The sequence below is a fragment of the Salmo salar genome, chromosome ssa11, assembly GCF_905237065.1.
Source record: "Salmo salar chromosome ssa11, Ssal_v3.1, whole genome shotgun sequence".
In the NCBI taxonomy this organism is placed as follows: Eukaryota; Metazoa; Chordata; class Actinopteri; order Salmoniformes; family Salmonidae; genus Salmo; species Salmo salar.
Genome location: NC_059452.1, coordinates 22,348,767 through 22,375,000, shown reverse-complemented (window position 1 = coordinate 22,375,000; position 26,234 = coordinate 22,348,767). Strand labels below are relative to the sequence as shown.

General features: G+C 46.0%; 1 protein-coding gene across 1 annotated transcript in view; it reads left to right on the top strand.

Annotated features, from left to right (window-relative positions):
• Positions 1-26,234, top strand: part of LOC106562196 (genetic suppressor element 1) — a 220,292-nt gene that overhangs the window by 87,247 nt on the left and 106,811 nt on the right. The window contains 1 exon segment of the mRNA XM_045689186.1: positions 17,160-17,368. Within this exon segment, the coding sequence (XP_045545142.1) occupies positions 17,160-17,368 (209 nt within the window).

Here is a 26,234-nt window from a genome sequence, read left to right as displayed (position 1 = left end):
AGTTGGTTGGAGTGTAGAGCTGGCAAGATCAAGGTTGTGGGTTCAATTCTCGCATGGATCACTTTCCCTGAATGTTTGTGTTAAGGCAAGTCCCCTCGGATAAAAGCAGCAGGTGAACAAGTATATTGTGTTTCTTTGATGGGATTAGAGGTGGAAGGATACGGTGCTGGGACAGAGAGAACTTAACCTGGGGCTGTGTGGAGCTTTGTGTGCGTGTTTATGTGCGTGTGTATACGTACGTGCATGTGTGTTAGTGTGATTCTGCGTGCGTATGCGCCCTTGTATGTGTCTGTGTGTACCTCTCTCTCAGTTAGGGTCAGCTTGGGAGGTCATGCGTGGAGGTAGTCTGGGAGAGAGGGACTGGTAGTGGCGCAGCAGTGGAGAGAGGAGCTACACTCAATCTCACACACACACACACACACACACTGCATTTGGAAAGTATTCAGACCCCTTGACTTTTTCCACATTTTGTTATGTTACAGCCTTATTCTAAAATGGATTACAACCCCCCCCCCCCATCAATCTACACACACACTATCCAATTAATGACGGAGCAGAAACAGTTTTTTTTTAAACATTTTTACAAATTGATATTAAAAAAAAGCCTGAAATATCACATTTACATAAGTATTCAGACCCTTTACTCAGTACTTTGTTTAAGCACCGTTGTCAGCGATTACAGCCTCAAGTAGTCTTGGGTATGACGCTACAAGCTTGGCACGCCTGTATTTGTGGAGTTTCTCCCATTCTTCTCTGCAGATCCTCTCAAGCTCTGTCAGGTTGGATGGGGAGCGTTTCTGCACCACTATTTTCAACCTGTCTCGGAGCTCTACGGACAATTCCTTCGACCTCATGGCTTGGTTTTTTGCTCTGACATACACTGTCAACTGTGGGACCTTATATAGACAGGTGTGTGCCTTTCCAAATCATGTCCAATCAATTGAATTAACCACAGATGGACTCCAATCATGTTGTTGAAACATCTCAAGGATGATCAATGGAAACAGGATGCACCTGAGCTCAATTTTGAGTCTCATAGCAAAGAGTCTGAATACTTATGTAAATAAGGTATTTCTGGTAATACATTTCTTAAAATCTGTTTTTGCTTTGTCATTATGGGGTATTATGTGTAGATTGATGAGGAAACATTTTTTATTTAATCCATTTTAGAATAAGGCGGAAACATAAAAAATGTGGAAAAAGTCAAGGGGTCTGAATACTTTCTGAATGCAGTGTACATACACACACAAGCAGGGACAGACACAGAGCACTCTTTCTCTCCCTCGCTCAGACTTCCTCACTCTCCGTCTCTCTGTAGTGTAGGAGCAGAGCGTGGAGCCACAGCTTGGCCTGCAGTCTCTTATCCACCATTAGAGGGCAGAGGACTAGCATGTTGTTCTTCCTGTATGTCCTAACAGTACCAGGAGTGGACTGGCTTCATCTCCTCACCCCCTTTCTTTTAATGTCTGACTGATCTGAAAGAACTGGACTGGTGAAAGCTTCCACCATTTTGCTTTCACCTATCCTTTGTGATTAGATCAATACAGAAGAAGGGGAGGACAGGAGAAAGGGGAAAGGAAGCATGTTCAGACTATGGAGATACATCCATAATGCCCAGGGCTGTGTTTGAAACCAGGACACTCCCTTCTCTCCTCTCAGCCTCAGTGTGAGCATGTGTGGTGACGCGTCAGTGAATAGACGAAGGCTGGATCTGCATATTGCAGCATGACACTAGTTTAGGGCCACTCAGATGGCCTGCATATCATTTCTGTCCCATCTGCTCAGTGATGGACTGACTTCCTGTCAACTAACACTGTCACCACAAGAGGAGTGAGGAAGGGGGAGTGACAGGAAAAGACTGGAGGGGGGTTGTATTTACTAGAACGAGGGAGAGAGGGTAGTTTAGACTTTAGTAGATGCTGGAAATCTAAGATTAAGCGCACACACACACACACACACACACACACACACACACACACACACACACACACACACACACACACACACACACACACACACACACACACACACACACACACCACTCATCTCAGGCTGTTAAGCGTTCAGGGCTACTTCCCTTTCTCCTTAACTGTCTTAACTGTTGAAAATGTGTTTATGAAAAATGGATGGCTTCCCTGAGAGATCTCTGCTTGGGAGGCAGTCCGTTTGAACAGAGAGGGGAGGGAGGGGTGTGTGGAAAGAGGGAGGGAAAGAGAGATGGAGGAGAGGGAGTGAAAAACAGAACAGGCTGGAGCTGGTGCTGTGTGGGTGGTTTCCAGTGAAGGAGGGAGGGAAGGAGGGATGGGGTCTGTGTCGGTGGAGGTATACAGAGGTTATGATGTTGGCTTGTAGAGGAGGAACACCAACCCCTCCTCCTCCTCCTCACCTGCAAATCCTCCAGCTTTCACTCAGTGATGCAGTGTGTCCTGCCTCCCCCACTGTACATACAGCTCCACCACACACACACACACACACACACACACACACACACACACACACACACACACACACACACACACACACACACACACAGGGAACGGGAGTGAGAACAATGAGGGGGAGGAAGGGATGGTGGAGGAGAGAGAGATGGAGTGGTACCAGGGGAGTAGAGGTCTGTTGCTTGAAGCTCTGGCAGGTCTGGATTACTGTGATCATTATTCATTTCTGCTCTATCCCTTTTTATCTCTCTCTCATTCACTCTCTTGTAACGATTCTTATTTCTCTTGCCCTCTTTCTCTCTCTCTCTCTCTCTCTCCTTCCCTCTTTCACTCCCCCGTGGTGGTAGTCTCTTTCACTCTCTCTTTCTGTGAGTATATGAGGTGTGATAGTGGGGCTGTATTAAGTGTCACTCTGCTCGCCAGCCTGAGTGCTCTGGTATTGATTGTCCTGGTCTTCCAGGGGAGAGTAATGGCTTTCTGAGGTGAGGGGGGGAGGATTAGGCCACTAATTGCTGCTGTGCAGACAAGATACGCTTCCTCCTCTCTCACCTCATCACCTCTCTCTCTCTCATATATACAGTTGAAGTTGGAAGTTTACATACACTTATGTTGGAGTCATTAAAACTCATTTTTCAACCCCTCCACAAATTTCTTGTTCAAATCAAATCAAATTTCAAATCAAATGTATTTATATAGCCCTTCGTACATCAGCTGATATCTCAAAGTGCTGTACAGAAACCCAGCCTAAAACCCCAAACAGCAAGCAATGCATGTGAAAGAAGCACGGTGGCTAGGAAAAACTCCCTAGGAAAAACTCCCTAGAAAGGCCAAAAACCTAGGAAGAAACCTAGAGAGGAACCAGGCTATGAGGGGTGGCCAGTCCTCTTCTGGCTGTGCAGGGTGGATATTATAACAGAACATGGTCAAGATGTTAAAATGTTCATAAATGACCAGCATGGTCAAATAATAATGATCATAGTAGTTGTCGAGGGTGCAACAAGCACGTCCGGTGAACAGGTCAGGGTTCCATAGCCGCAGGCAGAACAGTTGAAACTGGAGCAGCAGCAAGGCCAGGTGGACTGGGGACAGCAAGGAGTCATCATACCAGGTAGTCCTGAGGCATGGTCCTAGGGTTCAGGTCCTCCGAGAGAAAGACAGAAAGAGAGAAAGAGAGAATTAGAGAGAGCATATTTAAATTCACACAGGACACCGGATAAGACAAGAGAAATACTCCAGATGTAACAGACTGACCCTAGCCCCCCGGCACATAAACTACTTCAGCATAAATACTGGAGGCTGAGACAGGAGGGATCAAACTATAGTTTTGGCAAGTCAGAACATCTACTTTGTGCATGACACAAGTAATTTTTCCAACAATTGTTTACAGACAGATTATTTCACTTAAAATTCACGGTATCACTATTCCAGTGGGTGAGAAGTTTACATAGACTAAATTGACTGTGCCTTTAAACAGCTTGGAAAATTCCAGAAAATGATGTCATGGCTTTAGCAGCTTCTGATAGGCTAATTGACATAATAAAAGTAAATTGGAGGTGTACCTGTGGATGTATTTCAAGGCCTACCTTCAAACTCAGTGCCTCTTTACTTGACATCATGGGAAAATCAAAAGAAATCAGCCAAGACCTCAGAAAAAATTGTAGACCTCCACAAGTCTTGATCATCCTTGGGAGCAATTTCCAAACACCTGAAGGTACCATGTTCATCTGTACAAACAATAGTACGCAAGTATAAACACCATGAGTGCACGCAGCCGTCATACTGCTCAGTAAGGAGACGCGTTATGTCTCCTAGAGATGAACGTACTTTGGTGCGAAAAGTGCAAATCAATTCCTGAACAACAGCAAAGGACCTTGTGAAGATGCTAGAGGAAACAGGTACAAAAATATCTATATCCACAGTAAAACGAGTCTTATATTGACATAACCTGAAAGGCCGCTCAGCAAGGAAGAAGCCACTGCTCCAAAACCACCATAAAAAAAGCCAGACTACGGTTTGCAACTGCACATGGGGACAAAGATCATACTTTTTGGAGAAATGTCCTCTGGTCTGATGAAACAAAAGTAGAACTGTTTGGCCATAATGACCATCGTTATGTTTGGAGTTAAAAGGGGAGGCTAGCAAGCCGAAGAACACCATCCCAACTGTGAAGCAAGGGGGTGGCAGCATCATGTTGTGGGAGTGCTTTGCTGCAGGAGGAACTGGTGCACTTCACAAAATAGATGGCATCATGAGGGATGAAAATTATGTGGATATATTGAAGCAACATCTCAAGACATCAGTCAGAAAGTTAAAACTTGGTCGCAAATGTGTCTTCTTAAATGGACAATGACCCCAAGCATACTTCCAAAGTTGTGGCAAAATGGCTTGAGGACAACAAAGTCAAGGTATTGGAGTGGCCATCACAAAGCCCTGACCTCAATCCTATAGAACATTTGTGGGCAGAACTGAAAAGCGTGTGCGAGCAAGGAGGCCTACAAACCTGACTCAGTTACACCAGCTCTGTCAGGAGGAATGGGCCAAAATTCACCCAACTTATTGTGGGAAGCTTGTGGAAGGCTTCCCGAAACGTTTGACCCAAGTTAAACAATTTAAAGGCAATGCTACCAAATACTAATTGAGTGTATGTAAACTTCTGACCCACTGGGAATGTGATGAAAAAAATAAAAGCTGAAATAAATAGTTCTCTCTACTATTATTCTGACATTTCAGATTCTTAAAATAAAGTGGTGATCCTAACTGACTTAAGACAGGGAATTGTTACTAGGAATAAATGTCAGGGATTGTGAAAAACTGAGTTTAAATGTATTTGGCTCAGGTGTATGTAAACTTATGACTTCAACTGTATACATACATACATACATACATACATACATACATACATACATACATACGCTACTGTTCAAAAGTTTGGGGTCACTTAGAAATATATATAGTTGATGTTTTTTCCTGCTAGATTGATGCCTTCTTTACTGTGAGTGAATGTGGTATCCAGAAAGTTATCTAAGAGTGTTTGGATATTTTGGTTACAGGTTGCTTTCTGGTATTCTTCTGTGCTGTTTTGGGCCCATCTGTATGAATTTCTGATGTTGTACAGCTTACTGGGCTGTGAATGTGTGGTTGTTTCCATGTCTGTTCTTTTGAGGAACAACGTTATTTGGCTGTGATCAGACAGAGGTGTTAGTGGTTTGACAGTGAATGAGCTGAGAGAGAAGGGGTCAATGTTTGTAATCATATAGTCTACTGTCTCTCTCTACCTCTCTCTCTGTCTCTGTCTCTCTCTGACTGTCTCTCTCTACCTCTCTCTCTGTCTCGGTCTCTCTCTACCTCTCTCTCTCTGACTGTCTCTCTCTACCTCTCTCTCTGTCTCTGTCTCTCTCTACCTCTCTCTCTCTGACTGTCTCTCTCTACCTCTCTCTCTGTCTCTGTCTCTCTCTACCTCTCTCTCTCTGACTGTCTCTCTCTACCTCTCTCTCTCTGTGTGTGTATATGTGTGTATGTATATATATATATATATATATATATATCTGTCTCTCTGCCTCTCTCTCCCTCTCTATTGTTCTCTATCATTCTTTCTCTCTATATATATATACACTGCTCCAAAAATAAAGGGAACACTTAAACAACACATCCTAGATCTGAATGAATGAAATAATCGTATTAAATACTTTTTTCTTTACATAGTTGAATGTGCTGACAACAAAATCACACAAAAATAATCAATGGAAATCCAATTTATCAACCCATGGAGGTCTGGATTTGGAGTCACACTAAAAATTAAAGTGGAAAACCACACTACAGGCTGATCCAACTTTGATGTAATGTCCTTAAAACAAGTCAAAATGAGGCTCAGTAGTGTGTGTGGCCTCCACGTGCCTGTATGACCTCCCTACAATGCCTGGGCATGCTCCTGATGAGGTGGCGGATGGTCTCCTGAGGGATCTCCTCCCAGACCTGGACTAAAGCATCCGCCAACTCCTGGACAGTCTGTGGTGCAACGTGGCGTTGGTGGATGGAGCGAGACATGATGTCCCAGATGTGATCAATTGGTTTCAGGTCTGGGGAACGGGCGGGCCAGTCCATAGCATCAATGCCTTCCTCTTGCAGGAACTGCTGACACTCCAGCCACATGAGGTCTAGCATTGTCTTGCATTAGGAGGAACCCAGGGCCAACCGCACCAGCATATGGTCTCACAAGGGGTCTGAGGATCTCATCTCGGTACCTAATGGCAGTCAGGCTACCTCTGGCGAGCACATGGAGGGCTGTGCGGCCCCCCAAAGAAATGCCACCCCACACCATGACTGACCCACCGCCAAACCGGTCATGCTGGAGGATGTTGCAGGCAGCAGAACGTTCTCCACGGCGTCTCCAGACTCTGTCACGTCTGTCACATGTGCTCAGTGTGAACCTGCTTTCATCTGTGAAGAGCACAGGGCGCCAGTGGCGAATTTGCCAATCTTGGTGTTCTCTGGCAAATGCCAAACGTCCTGCACGGTGTTGGGCTGTAAGCACAACCCCCACCTGTGGACGTCGGGCCCTCATACCACCCTCATGGAGTCAGTTTCTGACCGTTTGAGCAGACACATGCACATTTGTGGCCTGCTGGAGGTCATTTTGCAGGGCTCTGGCAGTGCTCCTCCTGCTCCTCCTTGCACAAAGGCGGAGGTAGCGGTCCTGCTGCTGGGTTGTTGCCCTCCTACGGCCTCCTCCACGTCTCCTGATGTACTGGCCTGTCTCCTGGTAGCGCCTCCATGCTCTGGACACTACGCTGACAGACACAGCAAACCTTCTTGCCACAGCTCGCATTGATGTGCCATCCTGGATGAGCTGCACTACCTGAGCCACTTGTGTGGGTTGTAGACTCCGTCTCATGCTACCACTAGAGTGAAAGCACCGCCAGCATTCAAAAGTGACCAAAACATCAGCCAGGAAGCATAGGAACTGAGAAGTGGTCTGTGGTTACCACCTGCAGAACCAGTCCTTTATTGGGGGTGTCTTGCTAATTGCCTATAATTTCCACCTGTTGTCTATTCCATTTGCACAACAGCATGTGAAATGTATTGTCAATCAGTGTTGCTTCCTAAGTGGACAGTTTGATTTCACAGAAGTGTGATTGACTTGGAGTTACATTGTGTTGTTTAAGTGTTCCCTTTATTTTTTTGAGCAGTGTATATATATCTGTCTCTCTGTCCACGCCTCTCTCTATTGTTCTCTGTCATTCTCTCTCTCTCTCTCTCTCTGTCTCTCTCTATATATATATATATATATATATATATATATATATATATATATATAAATATATGTATATTTGTCTCTCTGTCTCTCTCTCTCCCTCTATTGTTCTCTATCATTCTCTCTATATATATGTTTATATATATATATAACTGTCTCTCTGTCTCTCTCTCTCCCTCTATTGTTCTCTATCATTCTCTCTATATATATGTTTATATATATATATAACTGTCTCTCTGTCTCTCTCTCTCCCTCTCTATTGTTCTCTATCATTCTCTCTATATATATATCTGTCTCTCTGTTTCTCTTTCCCTCTCTATCATTCTCTCTCTCTATATATATATTTATATGTAACTGTCTCTCTGTCTCTGTCTCTCTCCCTCTCTATTGTTCTCTATCATTCTCTCTCTCTAGTATTATCTAGCCACAGAGAACTGCTGTGTAGTCTACACATATTACACCCATTGCCCTTCAAAGCTTTTCCTCATTCACATTTTAAAAAGGAATTACAATATTTGCCTCATTAGTAATTGATTAGATTTATAAACATGTATGTGTCTTAATTCTTTCTACCCGGGTCATATCCAGACCACCACCATACCTAACCATCAAACCCTATTGTAGTGTGATGTCTGTTGCTAGGGTAACTAAACTTGGTCACAATGCTAGAATGATAAGGAGTGTTTGATAATCCAGACATATCACACACACGTCCAGACATCCTGACCTATCACACTCTCCTCAGGCTGTCTCTGTGGGGTCAGGTGGATAGATTGGAGAGGATAGAGAACTGAACCTGGCCTGAGGTTTAAAGCTACTGCTGCTGTGTTACATACACCACTCACACTACTGCATACACCACTCACACTACTGCATACACCACTCACACTACTGCATACACCACACACACTACTACACACGCCACACACGCTACTACATACACCACTCACACTACTACATACACCACTCACACTACTGCATACACCACTCACACTACTGCATACACCACTCACACTACTGCATACACCACTCACACTACTACATACACCACTCACACTACTACATACACCACTCACACTACTGCATACACCACTCACCACTCACACTACTACATACACCACTCACACTACTACATACACCACTCACACTACTGCATACACCACTCACACTACTGCATACACCACTCACACTACTGCATTCACCACACACACTACTACACACGCCACACACGCTACTACATACACCACTCACACTACTACATACACCACTCACACTACTGCATACACCACTCACACTACTGCATACACCACTCACACTACTACATACACCACTCACACTACTGCATACACCACTCACCACTCACACTACTGCATACACCACTCACACTACTACATACACCACTCACACTACTGCATACACCACTCACACTACTACATACACCACTCACACTACTGCATACACCACTCACACTACTGCATACACCACTCACACTACTACATACACCACTCACACTACTGCATACACCACTCACCACTCACACTACTGCATACACCACTCACACTACTACATACACCACTCACACTACTACATACACCACTCACACTACAACATACACCACTCACACTACTACATACACCACTCACACTACTACATACACCACTCACACTACTACATACACCACTCACACTACTGCATACACCACTCACACTACTGCATACACCACTCTCACTACTGCATACACCACTCACACTACTGCATACACCACTCACACTACTGCATACACCACTCACACTACTGCATACACCACTCACACTACTACATACACCACTCACACTACTACATACACCACTCACACTACTACATACACCACTCACACTACTGCATACACCACTCACACTACTGCATACACCACTCACACTACTGCATACACCACTCTCACTACTGCATACACCACTCTCACTACTGCATACACCACTCACACTACTGCATACACCACTCTCACTACTGCATACACCACTCTCACTACTGCATACACCACTCACACTACTGCATACACCACTCTCACTACTGCATACACCACTCACACTACTGCATACACCACTCACACTACTGCATACACCACTCACACTACTACATACACCACTCACACTACTGCATACACCACTCACACTACTGCATACACCACTCTCACTACTGCATACACCACTCACACTACTGCATACACCACTCACACTACTGCATACACCACTCACACTACTACATACACCACTCACACTACTGCATACACCACTCACACTACTGCATACACCACTCACACTACTGCATACACCACTCACACTACTGCATACACCACTCACACTACTGCATTCACCACTCACACTACTACATTCACCACTCACACTACTGCATACACCACTCACACTACTACATACACCACTCACACTACTACATACACCACTCACACTACTACATACACCACTCACACTACTACATACACCACTCACACTACTGCATACACCACTCACACTACTGCATACACCACTCACACTACTACATACACGTGTGCACAAACACTTCAAAACATATACACACATCCGCTCTCTCTCCCTTTCTCTCGCTCTCTTTCTCTCTACTTCTCTTTCTCTTTCTCTCTCTACTTCTCTCTCTCTCTTTCTCTCTCTCTCTTTCTCTCTATTCCTCTCTATACTTCTCTCTTTCTCTTTCTACTTCTCTCTCTCTCTCTTTATATCTCTCTCTCCATGTATATCTCTCTTTCTCTATTTATCTCACTCGCTTTCTCTCTCTCAACCCTCTCTTTCACTATCTTTATATCTCTCTCTCTCTCTGTATATCTCTCTCTTTCTCTATTTATTTCACTCGCTTTCTCTCTCTCTCAACTCTCTCTTTCACTATCTTTATATCTCTCTCCCTCTCTATTTATCTCTCTCAATTTTAATTTAAGGGGCTTTATTGTCATGGGAAACATATGTTTACATTGCCAAAGCAAGTGAAATAGATAATAAACAAAAGTGAAATAAACAATCAAAAATCAACAGTAAATGTTACACTCACAAAAGTTCCAAAAGAATAAAGACATTTCAAATGTCATATTATGTATATATACAGTGTTGTAGCGATGTGCAAATAGTTAAAGTACAAAAGGGGAAAAAAATAAACATAAATATGGGTTGTATTTATAATGGTGTTTGTTCTTCACTGGTTGCTCTTTGCAACAGGTCACAAATCTTGCTGCTGTGATAGCGCACTGGTATTTCACCTAATAGAAACTGGATTTGTTTTCAAAGTCTTTGTGGGTCTGTGTAATCTGAGGGAAATATGTGTCTCTAATATGGTCATACATTTGGCAGGAGGTTAGGAAGTGCAGCTCAGTTTCCACCTCATTGTGTGGGCAGTGTGCACATAGCCTGTCTTCTGTTGAGAGCCGGGTCTGCTTACGGCGGCCTTTCTCAATAGCAAGGCTATGCTCACTGAGTCTGGACATTGTCAAACCTTTCCTTAAGTTTGGGTCAGTCACAGTGGTCAGGTACTCTGCCACTGTGTACTCTCTGTTTAGGGCCAAATAGCATTTTAGCTTGCTCTGTTTTATTGTAAATTCTTCCCAATGTGTCACGTAATTATCTTTTTGTTTTCTCATGATTTGGTTGAGTCTAATTGTGTTGCTGCCATGGGGCTCTGTGGGGTGTGTTTGTGAACAGAGCCTCAGGACCAGCTTGCATAGGGGACTCATCTCTCTGTAGGTGATTGCTTTGTTATGGAAGGATTGGGAATCGCTTCTTTTAGGTGGTTGTAGAATTTAATGGCTCTATTCTGAATTTTGATAATTACTGGGTATCGGCCTAATTCTGCTCTGCATGCATTATTTGGTGTTTTACGTTGTACACAGAGGATATTTGCAGAATTCTGCATGCAGAGTCTCAATTTGGTGTTTGTCACATTTTGTCTATTATTAGTTGGTGAGCGGACCCCAGACTTCACAACCATAAAGGGCAATGGGTTCTATAACTGATTCAAGTATTTTTAGCCAGATCCTAATTATTATGTCGAATTTTATGTTCCTTTTTGTTCTGTATTGATATTCTAGTTTTGTCCCTTTAGGACACCTGTAACCCCCCCTTGCTTTGCCTACGTTGAAATACTTGGAATGTTCTTCCTGTGAAACGCGTTAAACAATGCCCATGTTGATTTCTACTCCCGTCTCATGTCCTGTCCTTATATTAGTTGTATAAGTAAATCAGTGTGCTATACAACAAAACTGGCGACGAGGAAGAAACGTTCTCACATATGTGCTCATTATCTTTGGCAGAAAGTCAGTTAAATTCGTTTTTTTTTTTTCCACTGTAGAAAGACGCAAACAAAACGTGGAGCTAGCAAGTCGAGTGATGCTAGCTAGCTTTTGATGTCACAGAAATGAGAGCCTTGAGGGATGGGAAGAGTTTCGCTGTGGGAGAAAGTGAAGTCCGCAGTGAGTTAAAAGAAGAAAAAAGGGTCTGGGAGTAAGGGACCGTCTGAAAAGTGTGAGAAAGAAAAATAAACCGAAAATGTCTGCATTGGTTGGAAATATAGGAACATTTGATGAATCTGTGGAACAATGGAGTTCTTACACAGAACGTTTTGAGTACTTTGTGTTGGCAAATGGAATTAAAGCAGAAGTCGTTGTGCCAACATTTTTGACTGTTATGGGAGGAAAAACGTTCAATCTACTGCGCAGCCTAGTGACGCCTGAAAAACCTGGTGAAAATCATATGATGAAATTGTGGCTACCTTAACCTCTATGGGCTAGGTGGGACGCTAGCGTGCCACCCGTGGTGCACTCCATCAACAGCAGGTGCATTTCAAGAGCGGCAAATTTGAATCCAAATAAATGTCAAAATTCAAATTTTTCAAACATACAACTATTTTACACCCTTTGAAAGATAAACATCTCCTTAATCTAACCACGTTTTACGATTTCAAAAAGGTTTTACGGCGAAAGCATAAATTTAGAGTATGTTAGGACAGTACATTTACAAGAGTTGTGTGTAATGTTTTGTCAAGTCAAAGACAGGGTCACCAAAACCATAAAACCAGCTAAAATGATGCACTAACCTTTTACAATCTCCATCAGATGACACTCCTAGGACATTATGTTAGACAATGCATGCATTTTTAGTTCTATCAAGTTCATATTTATATCCAAAAACAGCGTTTTACTATGGCATTGATGTTGAGGAAATCGTTTCCCTCCAATAACCGGCAGTCAAGTCAGCGTCACAAATTAAATAATTAAAATTAGAAAACATTGGTAAAATATTATATTGTCATTTAAAGAATTATAGATTTACATCTCTTGAACGCAATCAACTTGCCAGATTTAAAAATAACCTTACTGGGAAATCACACTTTGCAATAATCTGAGCACTGCGCCCAGAAAAATACGCGTTGCGATACAGACTAGACGTCATGTTGGGGAGATCTAAAATCGAAAATACTATGTAAATAATCCATTACCTTTGATTCTCTTCATCAGATGTCACTTCCAGGTATCACAGGTCCATAACGAATGTAGTTTTGTTCAAAAAAGCTCATCATTTATGTCCAAAAATCTCCGTCTTGTTAGCACATGATCTAAGCCAGCCGGACTTTCGTCATGAACGAGGGGAAAAAATATATTTACGTTCGTTCAAACATGTCAAACGTTGTATAGCATAAATCATTAGGGCCTTTTTAACCAGAACATGAATAATATTCAAGGTGGACGAATGCATACTCTTTTATAACGTATTGGAACGAGGGTACCCAACATGAACTCGCGCGCCAGGTGTCTAATGGGACATCATCGTTCCATGGCTCTTGTTCGGTCAGATCTCCCTCCAGAAGACTCAAAACACTTTGTAAAGGCTGGTGACATCTAGTGGAAGCAATAGGAAGTGCCAAAATATTCCTCAGCCCCTGTGTTTTTCAATGGGATAGGTTTAAAGGTAATACAACACATCAGGTATCCACTTCCTGTCAGAAAATGTCTCAGGGTTTTGCCTGCCAAATGAGTTCTGTTATACTCACAGACACCATTCAAACAGTTTTAGAAACTTTAGAGTGTTTTCTATCCATATATAATAAGTATATGCATATTCTAGTTACTGGGTAGGATTAGTAACCAGATTAAATCGGGTACATTTTTTTTATCCAGACGTGCAAATGCTGCCCCCTAGCCCTAACAGGTTAAAAGGACATTATTCTCCCAAACCACTGATAATCGCAGAGAGATTCCGGTTTCATAAGAGAAATCAAGAGGAGGGGGAATCAATCTCACAGTTTGTGGCTGTATTGAAACAGTTATCTGAACACTGTGAATTTGGGCGATCATTGAGTGACCCTATACGTGATAGGTTACTGTGTGGCATGCGCAGCGAGGCAATTCAGAAACACCTTTTGACTGAGAGTAACTTAACATTGCGGAGAGCAATAGAAGTGAGTACGTCAAGGGAAATGACAAATAAAGACGCACAACAGCTAAGTGCATCGACCCAAGTGCATAAGGTGTCTACGGGGTTAAAAAACAAGGCAGAAGGTGGCAAGCCATGCTATCGCTGTGGGAAACCAGGTCACCAAGCAGAGGAGTTTTGGTGCAAAGACTTAGACTGCAGAAGTTGTGGAAAAAAGGGTCACATCGAACGTGCATGTAAAAACAAAAAGACACAACCAAACAAAAGTACTGAACAAAGGAAAATGACTTCAGGAAGTACAAAAAGAAAGTGCATAAAATGGAGCACACAGAGGATGAACAAAGTGATACCCTGTCTGAATGGGAAGAATCTTTGCATGTTATGTCAATTTCAGACAATGGATACGGCTACTGGGTGACACCGCTACTGGATGGAAACGCAGTACGGATGCAAGTGGACACTGGAGCAGCCATATCTTTGCTGTCTGAGGCTGTATACAAGGAGAAACTACATCACCTCACACTACAGCCCACAAAGATGACGCTGAAAACATACACCGGTGAGATTGTTCCTGTGAGAGGAAGCGTGATTGTTACAGTGGAGCTCAACAAACAGAAGGTAAAGCTACCACTCTACATTGTGAAAGGCAACCATCCAGCATTGCTAGGACGCACATGGCTGGAAAAGATCAAACTAAACTGGCAGGAAATTCACATGGTTGCAAAAGAGGACACAAACCTACAAGGGATATTGAGGAAACGCGCAGATGTGTTCAAAGGAGACCTTAACTGTGAAACCCGACAGCAAGCCAAAATGCTTCAAAGCTAGACCTGTCCCATACTCCATAAAACCAAAAGTTGAAATTGACCTAAACAGACTAGTCGAGGGTAGAGTATTGGATCCAGTGAATGTTAGTGAATGGGCTACACCCATTGTTCCAGTCATAAAAAATATGGATCACTCAGACTCTGTGGTGATTTCAGTCACCGTTAACCCAGTCTTGACTGCTGAAAAATATCCACTACCCCTCATTGACGACCTCTTTTCTGGTTTAGCTGGAGGACAAAAATTCATTAAGATAGGCCTGACATAAGTCTATCTAGAGATGCATGTGGACCAAGAGTCACAAGAACTGTTGACCATTGTGACTCACAAAGGACTGTACAGGTACCGGAGGCTTCCTTTTGGAATCACCTCAGCTTCGGCCTTGTTTCAGAGAGCTATGGACCAGATACTGAGCGGGCTCACTGGGGTCCAATGTTACCTCGATGATCTACTCATCACCGGCAAAGACGAGCAGGAGCACCTGAGAAACCTGAACGCTACACTACAGAGATTGGAAGAGTTCCGGTCATTCATGGAAGCAAATAGAATTCAGCACATCAAGTCAGCGCTGTATCACCCTGCAACGAACGGCCTCGCTGAACGGTTTGGCCAAACGATGAAGCAAGCTTTAAAATCATCACAAGGGAACGGCTTCCTCAATAGGCGCCTAAACACCTTCCTGTTAACCTACAGAAACACTCCCCACGCTACTACCAAAGACCAAAGTTTCACCCGCGTCAGCCATGATGAAAAGACAGCTTCGCACGCGACTCGACCTCCTGAGACCTCCAAAGACTTAACAGGTTGTGCAGACACAACAGAGAGCACAGGTGGAGAGACGGAGCAACCCAAAAGACACTTCATAGCTGGAGAGAGAGTTCTTGCTCGGAACTACTGCAAAGGTCCAAAGTGGATACCAGCCACAGTGGTTGCACAAACAGGGCCTGTGTCCTACACAGTTCATACACCGGAAAACATCATCTGGAGGAGACACGTGGATCAACTGTTGCCAGGAACCAACCTCAGAGAGGACTCATGTCAAGTGACAAACCAAGATCAGCTACTGGAGACCTACCATGACTACGAGCCATCACCTGAACATCCACTGCATCAACCTACAAATGTGGAAAGTGCTCCAGACTCACCTGAACCAGCCAGAGTGCCTACTCAGGGTACTGTTGCACCCCAGTCTGGGCATACACCATCACCACTCAGACTCAGAGACAATGTGACTGTAGACTCACCTGTACGTCGTCATTACCCTGCAAGAGAAAGACGACCCACTGACAGGTTGACTATTTAGATCAGACTAACCTCCGACATTGGGGCAGAATACACCCCAGGGTTAAGTCTGGGGACTGAGGCAGTCTACCCTCTATCCCTAGTTTAGAAAAGGTTACTCTGAAAAGTTCATTTATTTACATTAAGATAACTTATATTAAAAAGAAAACAATAGGCAAAACAGTGAATATTTACTTTTTCCTTATGAGTCATCAAAAGTAAAGGGGTAGGAATATGTTGTGTATTGATATTCTAGTTTTGTCCCTTTAGGGCACCTGTAACCCCCGCTTGCTTACCTACGTTGAAATGCTTGGAATGTTCTTCCTGTGAAACGCATTAAACAATGCCCAGCTCTGTCTAGTAACATGTCATGTAACAAGGCTGTATAGTAGTAATGTTACTGTGTGGTTCAGCTCTGTCTAGTAACATGTCATGTAACAAGGCTGTATAGTAGTAATGTTACTGTGTGGTTCAGCTCTGTCTAGTAACATGTCATGTAACAAGGCTGTATAGTAATAATGTTACTGTGTGGTTCAGCTCTGTCTAGTAACATGTCATGTAACAAGGCTGTATAGTAATAATGTTACTGTGTGGTTCAGCTCTGTCTAGTAACATGTCATGTAACAAGGCTGTATAGTAATAATGTTACTGTGTGGTTCAGCTCTGCTAGTAACATGTTAAAAGGCTGTATAGAGTAATGTTACTGTGTGGTTCAGCTCTGTCTAGTAACATGTCACGTAACAAGGCTGTATAGTAATAATGTTACTGTGTGGTTCAGCTCTGTCTAGTAACATGTCATGTAACAAGGCTGTATAGTAATAATGTTACTGTGTGGTTCAGCTCTGTCTAGTAACATGTCGCGTAACAAGGCTGTATAGTAACAAGGCTACTGTAATAATGTCCTCTCTTCTCTCTCCATAGCTGGCTCGTCCATCAGTAGTGAATCGTCTCCGGTCTCGTCCCCAGCCACCAACCACAGTTCTCCGGTGAGCACACCCAAGAGAGGCCCTCTGGGCCCAGGGCCTGTCCTGGTGCCACCTGGGGGCCACAGTGTGCCAAGCACCCCGCCCGTCGTCACCATCGCCCCCACCAAGACCAGCAACGGCCTCTGGAGGAGCGAGGCACGCCAGGTGAGACTAGACACACACAGAGACAGACAAACACACACAGAGACAGACAAACACACTGGATGTACTTGCTCTGTCTGTCTCCCCTCCTCTCTCTGTCGTCTTTCTCTTTTCACATCTTGTTGCGTCTCTTGTGTTTTCAACCACTATATTTTCATCCATCCATTTCAGCCCAGTCAAAGCAATGTTTCAACCTCTCTGTCCATGGTAAGAGATCTAGTACAAAGAGGCTGCCTGCACACACACACACACACACACACACACACACACACACACACACACACACACACACACACACACACACACACACACACACACACACACACACACACACACACACACACACACAGGCTCTCGAGGGATTAGCGGATTTCCAGGCTGGCCTGTAACCCATGGCGTGGCAGAATGTATCTGACATATGTACATGTGACATAGCTGGTGGCTCTGCGAAGGCCTCTTCCCCCTCTCCTCACCCTCCTCCCCCTTCTCCTCACCCTCCTTTCTCTGTGTATTAAACAATGCCAGCTGCCACCAGGCCACCGAGGTGACAGTCTTAACGGCAGCCAACATCTGTGCCCCCTCAAGCCCCAGTCCCAGACCTATCCTCATCCCTAGCTTTATAACCACAGCTCCAGCCTCATTCTAACCCCCAGTCCCAGACCTATCCTCATCCCTAGCTTTATAACCACAGCTCCAGCCTCATTCTAACCCCCAGTCCCAGACCTATCCTCATCCCTAGCTTTATAACCACAGCTCCAGCCTCATTCTAACCCCCAGTCCCAGACCTATCCTCAGCCCTAGCTTTATAACCACAGCTCCAGCCTCATTCTAACCCCCAGTCCCAGCAGAGTAAAACAGTCCAGCCTCATTCTAACCCCCAGTCCCAGATTCTCTACAGCTCCAGCCTTGTTCTAACCCCCAGTCCCAGACCCGCTTACAGCTCCAAGCCTTGTTCTAACCCCCAGTCCCAGACCTACTCAGCTAGCTTAACCAAGCTCCAGCTATTCTAACCAGTCCCAGCCCAGTCAAGCCTTGTTCTAACCCCCAGTCCCAGCCCAGTCCAAGCCTTGTTCTAACCCCCAGTCCCAGCCCAGTCCAAGCCTTGTTATAACCCCCAGTCCCAGCCCAGTCCAAGCCTTGTTATAACCCCCAGTCCCAGCCCAGTCCAAGCCTTGTTCTACCCCCAGTCCCAGCCCAGTCCAAGCCTTGTTCTAGCCCCCAGTCCCAGCCCAGTCCAAGCCTTGTTCTAACCCCCAGTCCAAGCCTTGCCTCCCACCCCTCCAACCCCTCAGGGACTCAACAGTCAAGTGTGTCCCCTGCCCATCTGCCCCCCTTCCCTCTTGCACTGACTGACCCAGTGTGTGTGTGTGTGTAGCTGCTAGCTTTGATAAGGAGTGGATTATGGATTAAGGCTTCCCTCTAAGCCCTTTTATCACAGCTCTGAGGCTAATGGTGGAGGGCAGAGGAGCAGCACAGCACTCCTCAATACGCCCCAACACACTTAAAACACTCCTCAACACTCCTCAACACTCCTCAGCACTCCTCAACACTCCTCAACACTCCTCAACACTCCTCAGCACTCCTCAACACTCTTCAACAATCCTCAACACGCCTCAACACTCCTCAGCACTCCTCAACACTACTCAACACTCCCTATGCGACACTCCTGAACACTTCTCAACACTTCTCAACACTCCCTATGTGACACTCCTGAACACTTCTCAACACTTCTCAACACTCCTCAACACTCTGCAACACTCCTCAACACTCCCTATGTGACATTCCTCAGCACTCAACACTCCTCAACACTTCTCAACACTCCTCAACACTTCTCAACACTTCTCAACACTCCTCAGCACTCTTCAACACTTCTCAACACTCCTCAACACGCCCCAACACTCCTAAAACACTCCTCAAAGCTCCCTATGCAACACTCCTCAACACTCCTCAACACTTCTCAGCACTCCTAAAACACTCCTCAACACTCCTCAGCACTCCTCAACACTCTGTAACACTCCTCATGCAACACTCCTCAACACTCCCTCTGCAACACTCCTCAACACTCTCTCTGCAACACTCCTCAGCACTCCTCAACACTCCGCAACACTCCTCATGCAACACTCATCAGCACTCCCACTGCTACACTCCTCAACACTCCCTATGCGACACTCCCTCTGCAACACTCCTCAGCACTCCTCAACACTCTGCAACACTCCTCATGCAACACTCCTCAACACTCCCTCTGCAACACTCCTCAACACTCCCTCTGCAACACTCCTCAGCACTCCTCAACACTCCGCAACACTCCTCATGCAACACTCATCAGCACTCCCACTGCTACACTCCTCAACACTCCCTATGCGACACTCCTCGGCACTCCTCAACACTCAACACTCCTCAACACTCCTCAGCACTCCTCAACACGCCTCAACACTTCTCTACACTCCTCAGCACTCCGCAACACTCCCTATGCAGCACTCCTCAGCACTTCTCAGCACTTCTCAACACTCCTCAACACTTCACAACACTCCTCAGCACTTCTCAGCACTCCTCAGCACTCCTCAACACTCCTCAACACTCCTCAACACGCCGCAACACTCCTCAACACTCCTCAACACTTCTCAACACTCCTCAACACTCCTCAACACTCCCTCCGCAACACTCCTCAACACTCCCTCTGCTACACTCCTCAACACTCCTCAACACTCCTCAACACTTCTCAACACTCCTCAACACTCCTCAACACTTCTCAACACTCCTCAACACTTCACAACACTTCTCAGCACTTCTCAGCACTCCTCAGCACTCCTCAACACTTCTCAACACTCCTCAACACTCCTCAACACTTCTCAGCACTCCTAAAACACTCCGCAACACTTCTCAACACTCCTCAACACTCCGCAACACTCCTCATGCAACACTCCTCAACACTCCCTCTGCAACACTCCTCAACACTCCCTCTGCAACACTCCTCAGCACTCCTCAACACTCCGCAACACTCCTCATGCAACACTCCTCAGCACTCCCACTGCTACACTCCTCAACACTCCCTATGTGACACTCCTCAGCACTCCTCAACACTCCTCAACACTCCTCAACACTCCTCAGCACTCCTCAACACGCCTCAACACTTCTCAACACTACTCAGCACTCCGCAAAGCTCCCTATGCAGCACTCCTCAGCACTTCTCAGCACTTCTCAACACTTCACAACACTCCTCAGCACTTCTCAGCACTCCTCAGCACTCCTCAACACTTCTCAACACTCCTCAACATGCCGCAACACTCCTCAACACTCCTCAACACTCCCTCCGCAACACTCCCTCCGCAACACTCCTCAACACTCCCTCTGCAACACTCCTCAGCACCCCTCAACACTCCGCAACACTCCTCATGCAACACTCCTCAACACTCCCTCTGCTACACTCCTCAACACTCCTCAACACTTCTCAACACTCCTCAACACTTCTCAACACTCCTCAGCACTTCTCAGCACTCCTCAGCACTCCTCAACACTTCTCAGCCCTCCTAAAACACTCCTCAACACTCCTCAACACTCCCTCTGCAACACTCCTCAACACTCCCTCTGCAACACTCCTCAGCACTCCTCAACACTCCGCAACACTCCTCATGCAACACTCCTCAATACTCCCTCTGCAACACTCCTCAACACTCCCTCTGCAACACTCCTCAGCACTCCTCAACACTCCGCAACACTCCTCATGCAACACTCCTCAGCACTCCCACTGCTACACTCCTCAACACTCCCTATGCGACACTCCTCAGCACTCCTCAACACTCAACACTCCTCAACACTCCTCAGCACTCCTCAACACTCAACACGCCTCAACACTTCTCAACATTCCTAAAACACTCCTCAACACTCCGCAACACTCCTCATGCAACACTCCTCAACACTCCCTCTGCAACACTCCTCAGCACCCCTCAACACTCCGCAACACTCCTCATGCAACACTCCTCAACACTCCCTCTGCAACACTCCTCAACACTCCTCAACACTCCTCAACACTTCTCAACACTCCTCAACACTCCTCAACACTCCTCAACACTTCTCAACACTCCTCAACACTCTCACAACACTCCACAGATGTTGAATGTCTCCCTGGAGACTGAGGAAGTGAGGAGAGGAGGATGGAGGAGAGAGAGTGAGGGGTGATGGGGTTCAGAGATAGGGGGTCAGCTCACCCCTCTGTGTGGGAGCGTCCTAGCCCATTGTCCCCCTGCCATCTCGGCCCTATGATCTTGCCCCCTCCCACCCCGCCCATGTGCCCCTTCACCTCAAGCATAGAGCAATAGCCAGAGGGTTAGCCAGAGCCTCTATGGGTGGGAGGGGAGGGAGCAGTGATGTCATCCTATCACAACCCTGTCATCACCTTCCTTGCCTAAGAGGAAAGAGAGAGGAGTGAGCAGAGAGAGAGAGAAAGGGATAGTGATAGGCAGAGAGAGGCACAGACCTTCTGCTCACACACACACTGACACACACACTGACACACACATACATGTTCTCCTTCACAGAGTCACACTAACCCTGTTTATCTTTGGGGTGAAGTGGTTCCAGCTAGCTCTTGAGATGCACTCTGTTCCAGTGTATGTGTGTGTGTATGTATACATGTGTCAGTGTGTGTGTGTGTGTGTGTGTGTGTGTGTGTGTGTGTGTGTGTGTGTGTGTGTGTGTGTGTGTGTGTGTGTGTGTGTGTGCAGGGTCATGCTGGGAGAGAGAAGGTTGTGTTGGGGGGTTTCTGGGGCCTCTGACAGCTCGAGGCCACCCAGCTGAAGGAGGGGGGCGAGGGGTAGTCTAGTGGGTGAGAGGTGGGCGGGGGTGAGAGGGGTGAGACAGAGGGGGGCTAGCATCAGAGCGTTTCCCCAGTTTACCCTATGCCGCTCCAGCGAAACCCTGCTGTCACCGAGACAAACAATGGGCAGGGTCAAGCACACACTCTCTCTCTCTCTCTCTCTCTCTCTCTCTCTCTCTCTCTCTCTCTCTCTCTCTCTCTAAAAACATCCCTCAGTATTGCAGACAAAGGAAGCTCTGTCCAGCCCTCTGTTTTTATCCCTAATCACCATCGAGGGAGGGGGGGATGGGGAGACTCACCCAAGCCAACATTTTAGTAAGATTTGAACGTCCCGAACACCCCCATGTCCGCCCCTGCCCTGCCCTGCCCTCCCCACTCCTCTTCCCCTTCTCCCCGTATTCTCTCTTAGTGCTGTCTGTTCAATTAGTTCCTAGCCTGTGCTGTGCTGTGAACTGACCTCAGGCCCCCAGCTTGCGTAAGCCTGCAGAAATGAGGGCTAGAGACATGGTTAGAGACCACACACAGAGAGAGAGACAGGGCTAGAACCACTCAGACACTAGCAGGGGTCTGGGTTAGAGGCCTGGGTTAGAGGCCTGGGTTAGAGGCAGGGTTAGAGGCAGGGTTACTGGGACTTGGGGCCTGGAGACCATGCAGGGTTAAAACCAGACACACTCACACAGAGTCTGGGATGAGCTGCTGAGAGAGTGATAGAGAGAGAGAGACAAACACAAATAGACCCCACAGAGCCCCAGGACAGCAACACAATTAGACTCATCCAAATCATGAGAAAACAAAAAGATAATTACTTGACACATTAGAAAGAATGAACAAAAAAACAGAGCAAACTAAAATGCTATTTACATTTAAGCAGACACTCTTATCCAGAGTGACTTACAATAGTGAATGCATACATTTGATACATTTTTTTTTTTTGTACTGTCCCCCCGTGGGAATCGAACCCACAACCCTGGCGTTGCACACACCATGCTGGCGTTGCAAACACCATGCTCTACCAACTGAGCCACAGGGAAGGCTATTTGGCCCTAAACAGAGAGTACACAGTGGCAGAGTACCTGACCACTGTGACTGACCCAAACTTAAGGAAGGCTTTGACTATGTACAGACTCAGTGAGCATAGCCTTGCTACTGAGAAAGGCCTCCGTAGGCAGACCTGGCTCTCAAGAGAAGACAGGCTATGTGCACACTGCTCACACAATGAGGTGGAAACTGAGCTGCACTTCCTAACCTCCTGCCAAATGTATGACCATATTAGAGACACATATTTCCCTCAGATTACACAGACCCACAAAGAAATAGAAAACAAATCCAATTTTGATAAACTCCCATATCTACTGGGTGAAATACCACAGTGTGCCATCACAGCAGCAAGATGTGCTACAAGAAAAGGTCAACCAGTGAAGAACAAACACCATTGTAAATACAACCCATATTTATTTATTTTCCCTTTTGTACTTTAACTATTTGCACATCGCTACAACACTGTATATATACATAATATGACATTTGAATTGTCTTTTTTCTTTTGGAACTTTTGTGAGTGTAATACTTACTGTTCACTATTGATTGTTTATTTCACTTTTGTTTATTATCTATTTCACCTGCTTTGGCAATGTAAACATATGTTTCCCATGCCAATAAAGCCCCTTGAATTGAATTGAGAGAGAGAGAGAGAGAGAGAGCGGTAGAGGGAGAGGGATAGAGAGAGTGAGAGGGAGAGGGATAGAGCGAGAGAGAGAGACAGAGAGTGGGGGAGAGGGATAGAGAGGGTGAAGGGAGAGGGATAGAGCGAGAGAGTGAGGGGAGAGGGATAGAGCGAGAGAGAGAGAGTGAGGGTAGAGGGAGAGAGAGAGTGAGAGGGTGAAGGGAGATGGATAGAGCGAGAGAGAGTGAGGGGAGAGGGATAGAGAGAGTGAGAGGGTGAAGGGAGAGGGATAGAGCGAGAGAGAGAGTGGGGGGAGAGGGATAGAGAGAGTGAGAGGGTGAAGGGAGAGGGATAGAGCGAGAGAGTGAGGGGGTGAGGGATAGAGCGAGAGAGAGAGAGAGAGTGAGGGGAGAGGGATAGAGCGAGAGAGTGAGGGGTGAGGGATAGAGAGAGTGAGAGGGTGAAGGGAGAGGGATAGAGCGAGAGAGTGAGGGGTGAGGGATAGAGCGAGAGAGAGAGAGAGAGTGAGGGGAGAGGGATAGAGAGAGTGAGAGGGTGAAGGGAGAGGGATAGAGCGAGAGAGTGAGGGGTGAGGGATAGAGCGAGAGAGAGAGAGAGAGAGTGAGGGGAGAGGGATAGAGAGAGTGAGAGGGTGAAGGGAGAGGGATAGAGCGAGAGAGAGAGTGGGGGGAGAGGGATAGAGAGAGTGAGAGGGTGAAGGGAGAGGGATAGAGCGAGAGAGTGAGGGGTGAGGGATAGAGCGAGAGAGAGAGAGTGAGGGTAGAGGGATAGAGAGAGTGAGAGGGTGAAGGGAGAGGGATAGAGATAAGAGAGTGAGAGGGTGAAGGGAGAGGGATAGAGAGAGAGAGAGAGAGGGAGAGAGAGAGAGTGAGGGGAGAGGGATAGAGCGAGAGAGAGAGAGAGAGTGAGGGGAGAGGGATAGAGAGAGTGAGAGGGTGAAGGGAGAGGGATAGAGCGAGAGAGAGAGTGAGGGGAGAGGGATAGAGAGAGTGAGAGGGTGAAGGGAGAGGGATAGAGCGAGAGAGTGAGGGGTGAGGGATAGAGCGAGAGAGAGAGAGTGAGGGTAGAGGGATAGAGAGAGTGAGAGGGTGAAGGGAGAGGGATGAGAGAGAGAGAGTGAGAGGGTGAAGGGAGAGGGATAGAGAGAGAGAGAGCGAGAGAGTGAGGGGTGAGGGATAGAGCGAGAGAGAGAGAGAGTGAGGGGAGAGGGATAGAGAGAGTGAGAGGGTGAAGGGAGAGGGATAGAGAGAGAGAGAGAGAGAGAGAGAGTGAGGGGAGAGGGATAGAGCGAGAGAGAGTGAGGGTAGAGGGATAGAGAGAGTGAGAGGGTGACAGAGGCAGGTATTGATATTCAGAGGTAGCAGTATTATCTCTGGAGCCTCTGTAGAGCATCAGTACTTCATTTACCCTGGACGGTCTGTGTGAGTATGTATATGCCTCAGTGTGTGATGATCTGTGTGAGTGTGTATATGCCTCAGTGTGTGTTAGGAGGGTTGATTAGTGCCTCCCTGGCTTAGATATGAGACTCAGGCAGGGTGAGAGGTAGTGCTGCAACGGATCACAAAACTCACGGTTCGGATTGGATCACGGTTTTGAGTCACGGTTCGGATTGGATCACGGTTTTGAGTCACGGTTCAGATTGGATCACGGTTTTGAGTCACGGTTCAGATTGGATCACGGTTTTGAGTCACGGTTCGGATTGGATCACGGTTTTGAGTCACGGTTCGGATTGGATCACGGTTTTGAGTCACGGTTCGGATTGGATCACGGTTTTGAGTCACGGTTCGGATTGGATCACGGTTCAGATTGGATCACGGTTTTGAGTCACGGTTCAGATTGGATCACGGTTTTGAGTCACGGTTCGGATTGGATCAGGGTTTTGAGTCACGGTTCGGATTGGATCACGGTTTTGAGTCACGGTTCGGATTGGATCACGGTTTTGAGTCACAGATCGGAACATTTTTCGGATCAGCTATAAAAAAAGGGAGACAAATATTACTTTACTTTCCATTTATTACTTAAAGAACACTTAAAGAAAGGAACTTTTCAATGTTTCAATAAAATATTTAAATCAAATATTCAATACTCAGTTGTTTAATTAAAGTGCAATATGAGGCATGATACCTTCTTCCTTTGAACAATAGGTCATGTAAAAATAGTCTGTGTCAACATCATCAAAAACATGTAAAGAAAGAAAGAAAGAAAAGCAGACCTGAGCTTATAACTTCACATGACTTTTCTAAAAGATGAGGACGTCTGCATTGTCTGGGGAGACCTCTTTACAGTCACTGTGTCCCCTGCCATGCAGAGACAACACCCTCTCACTAGGTAATGAAGTGCCAGGTACAGCCCGGTAGCATCTTGCCATCATG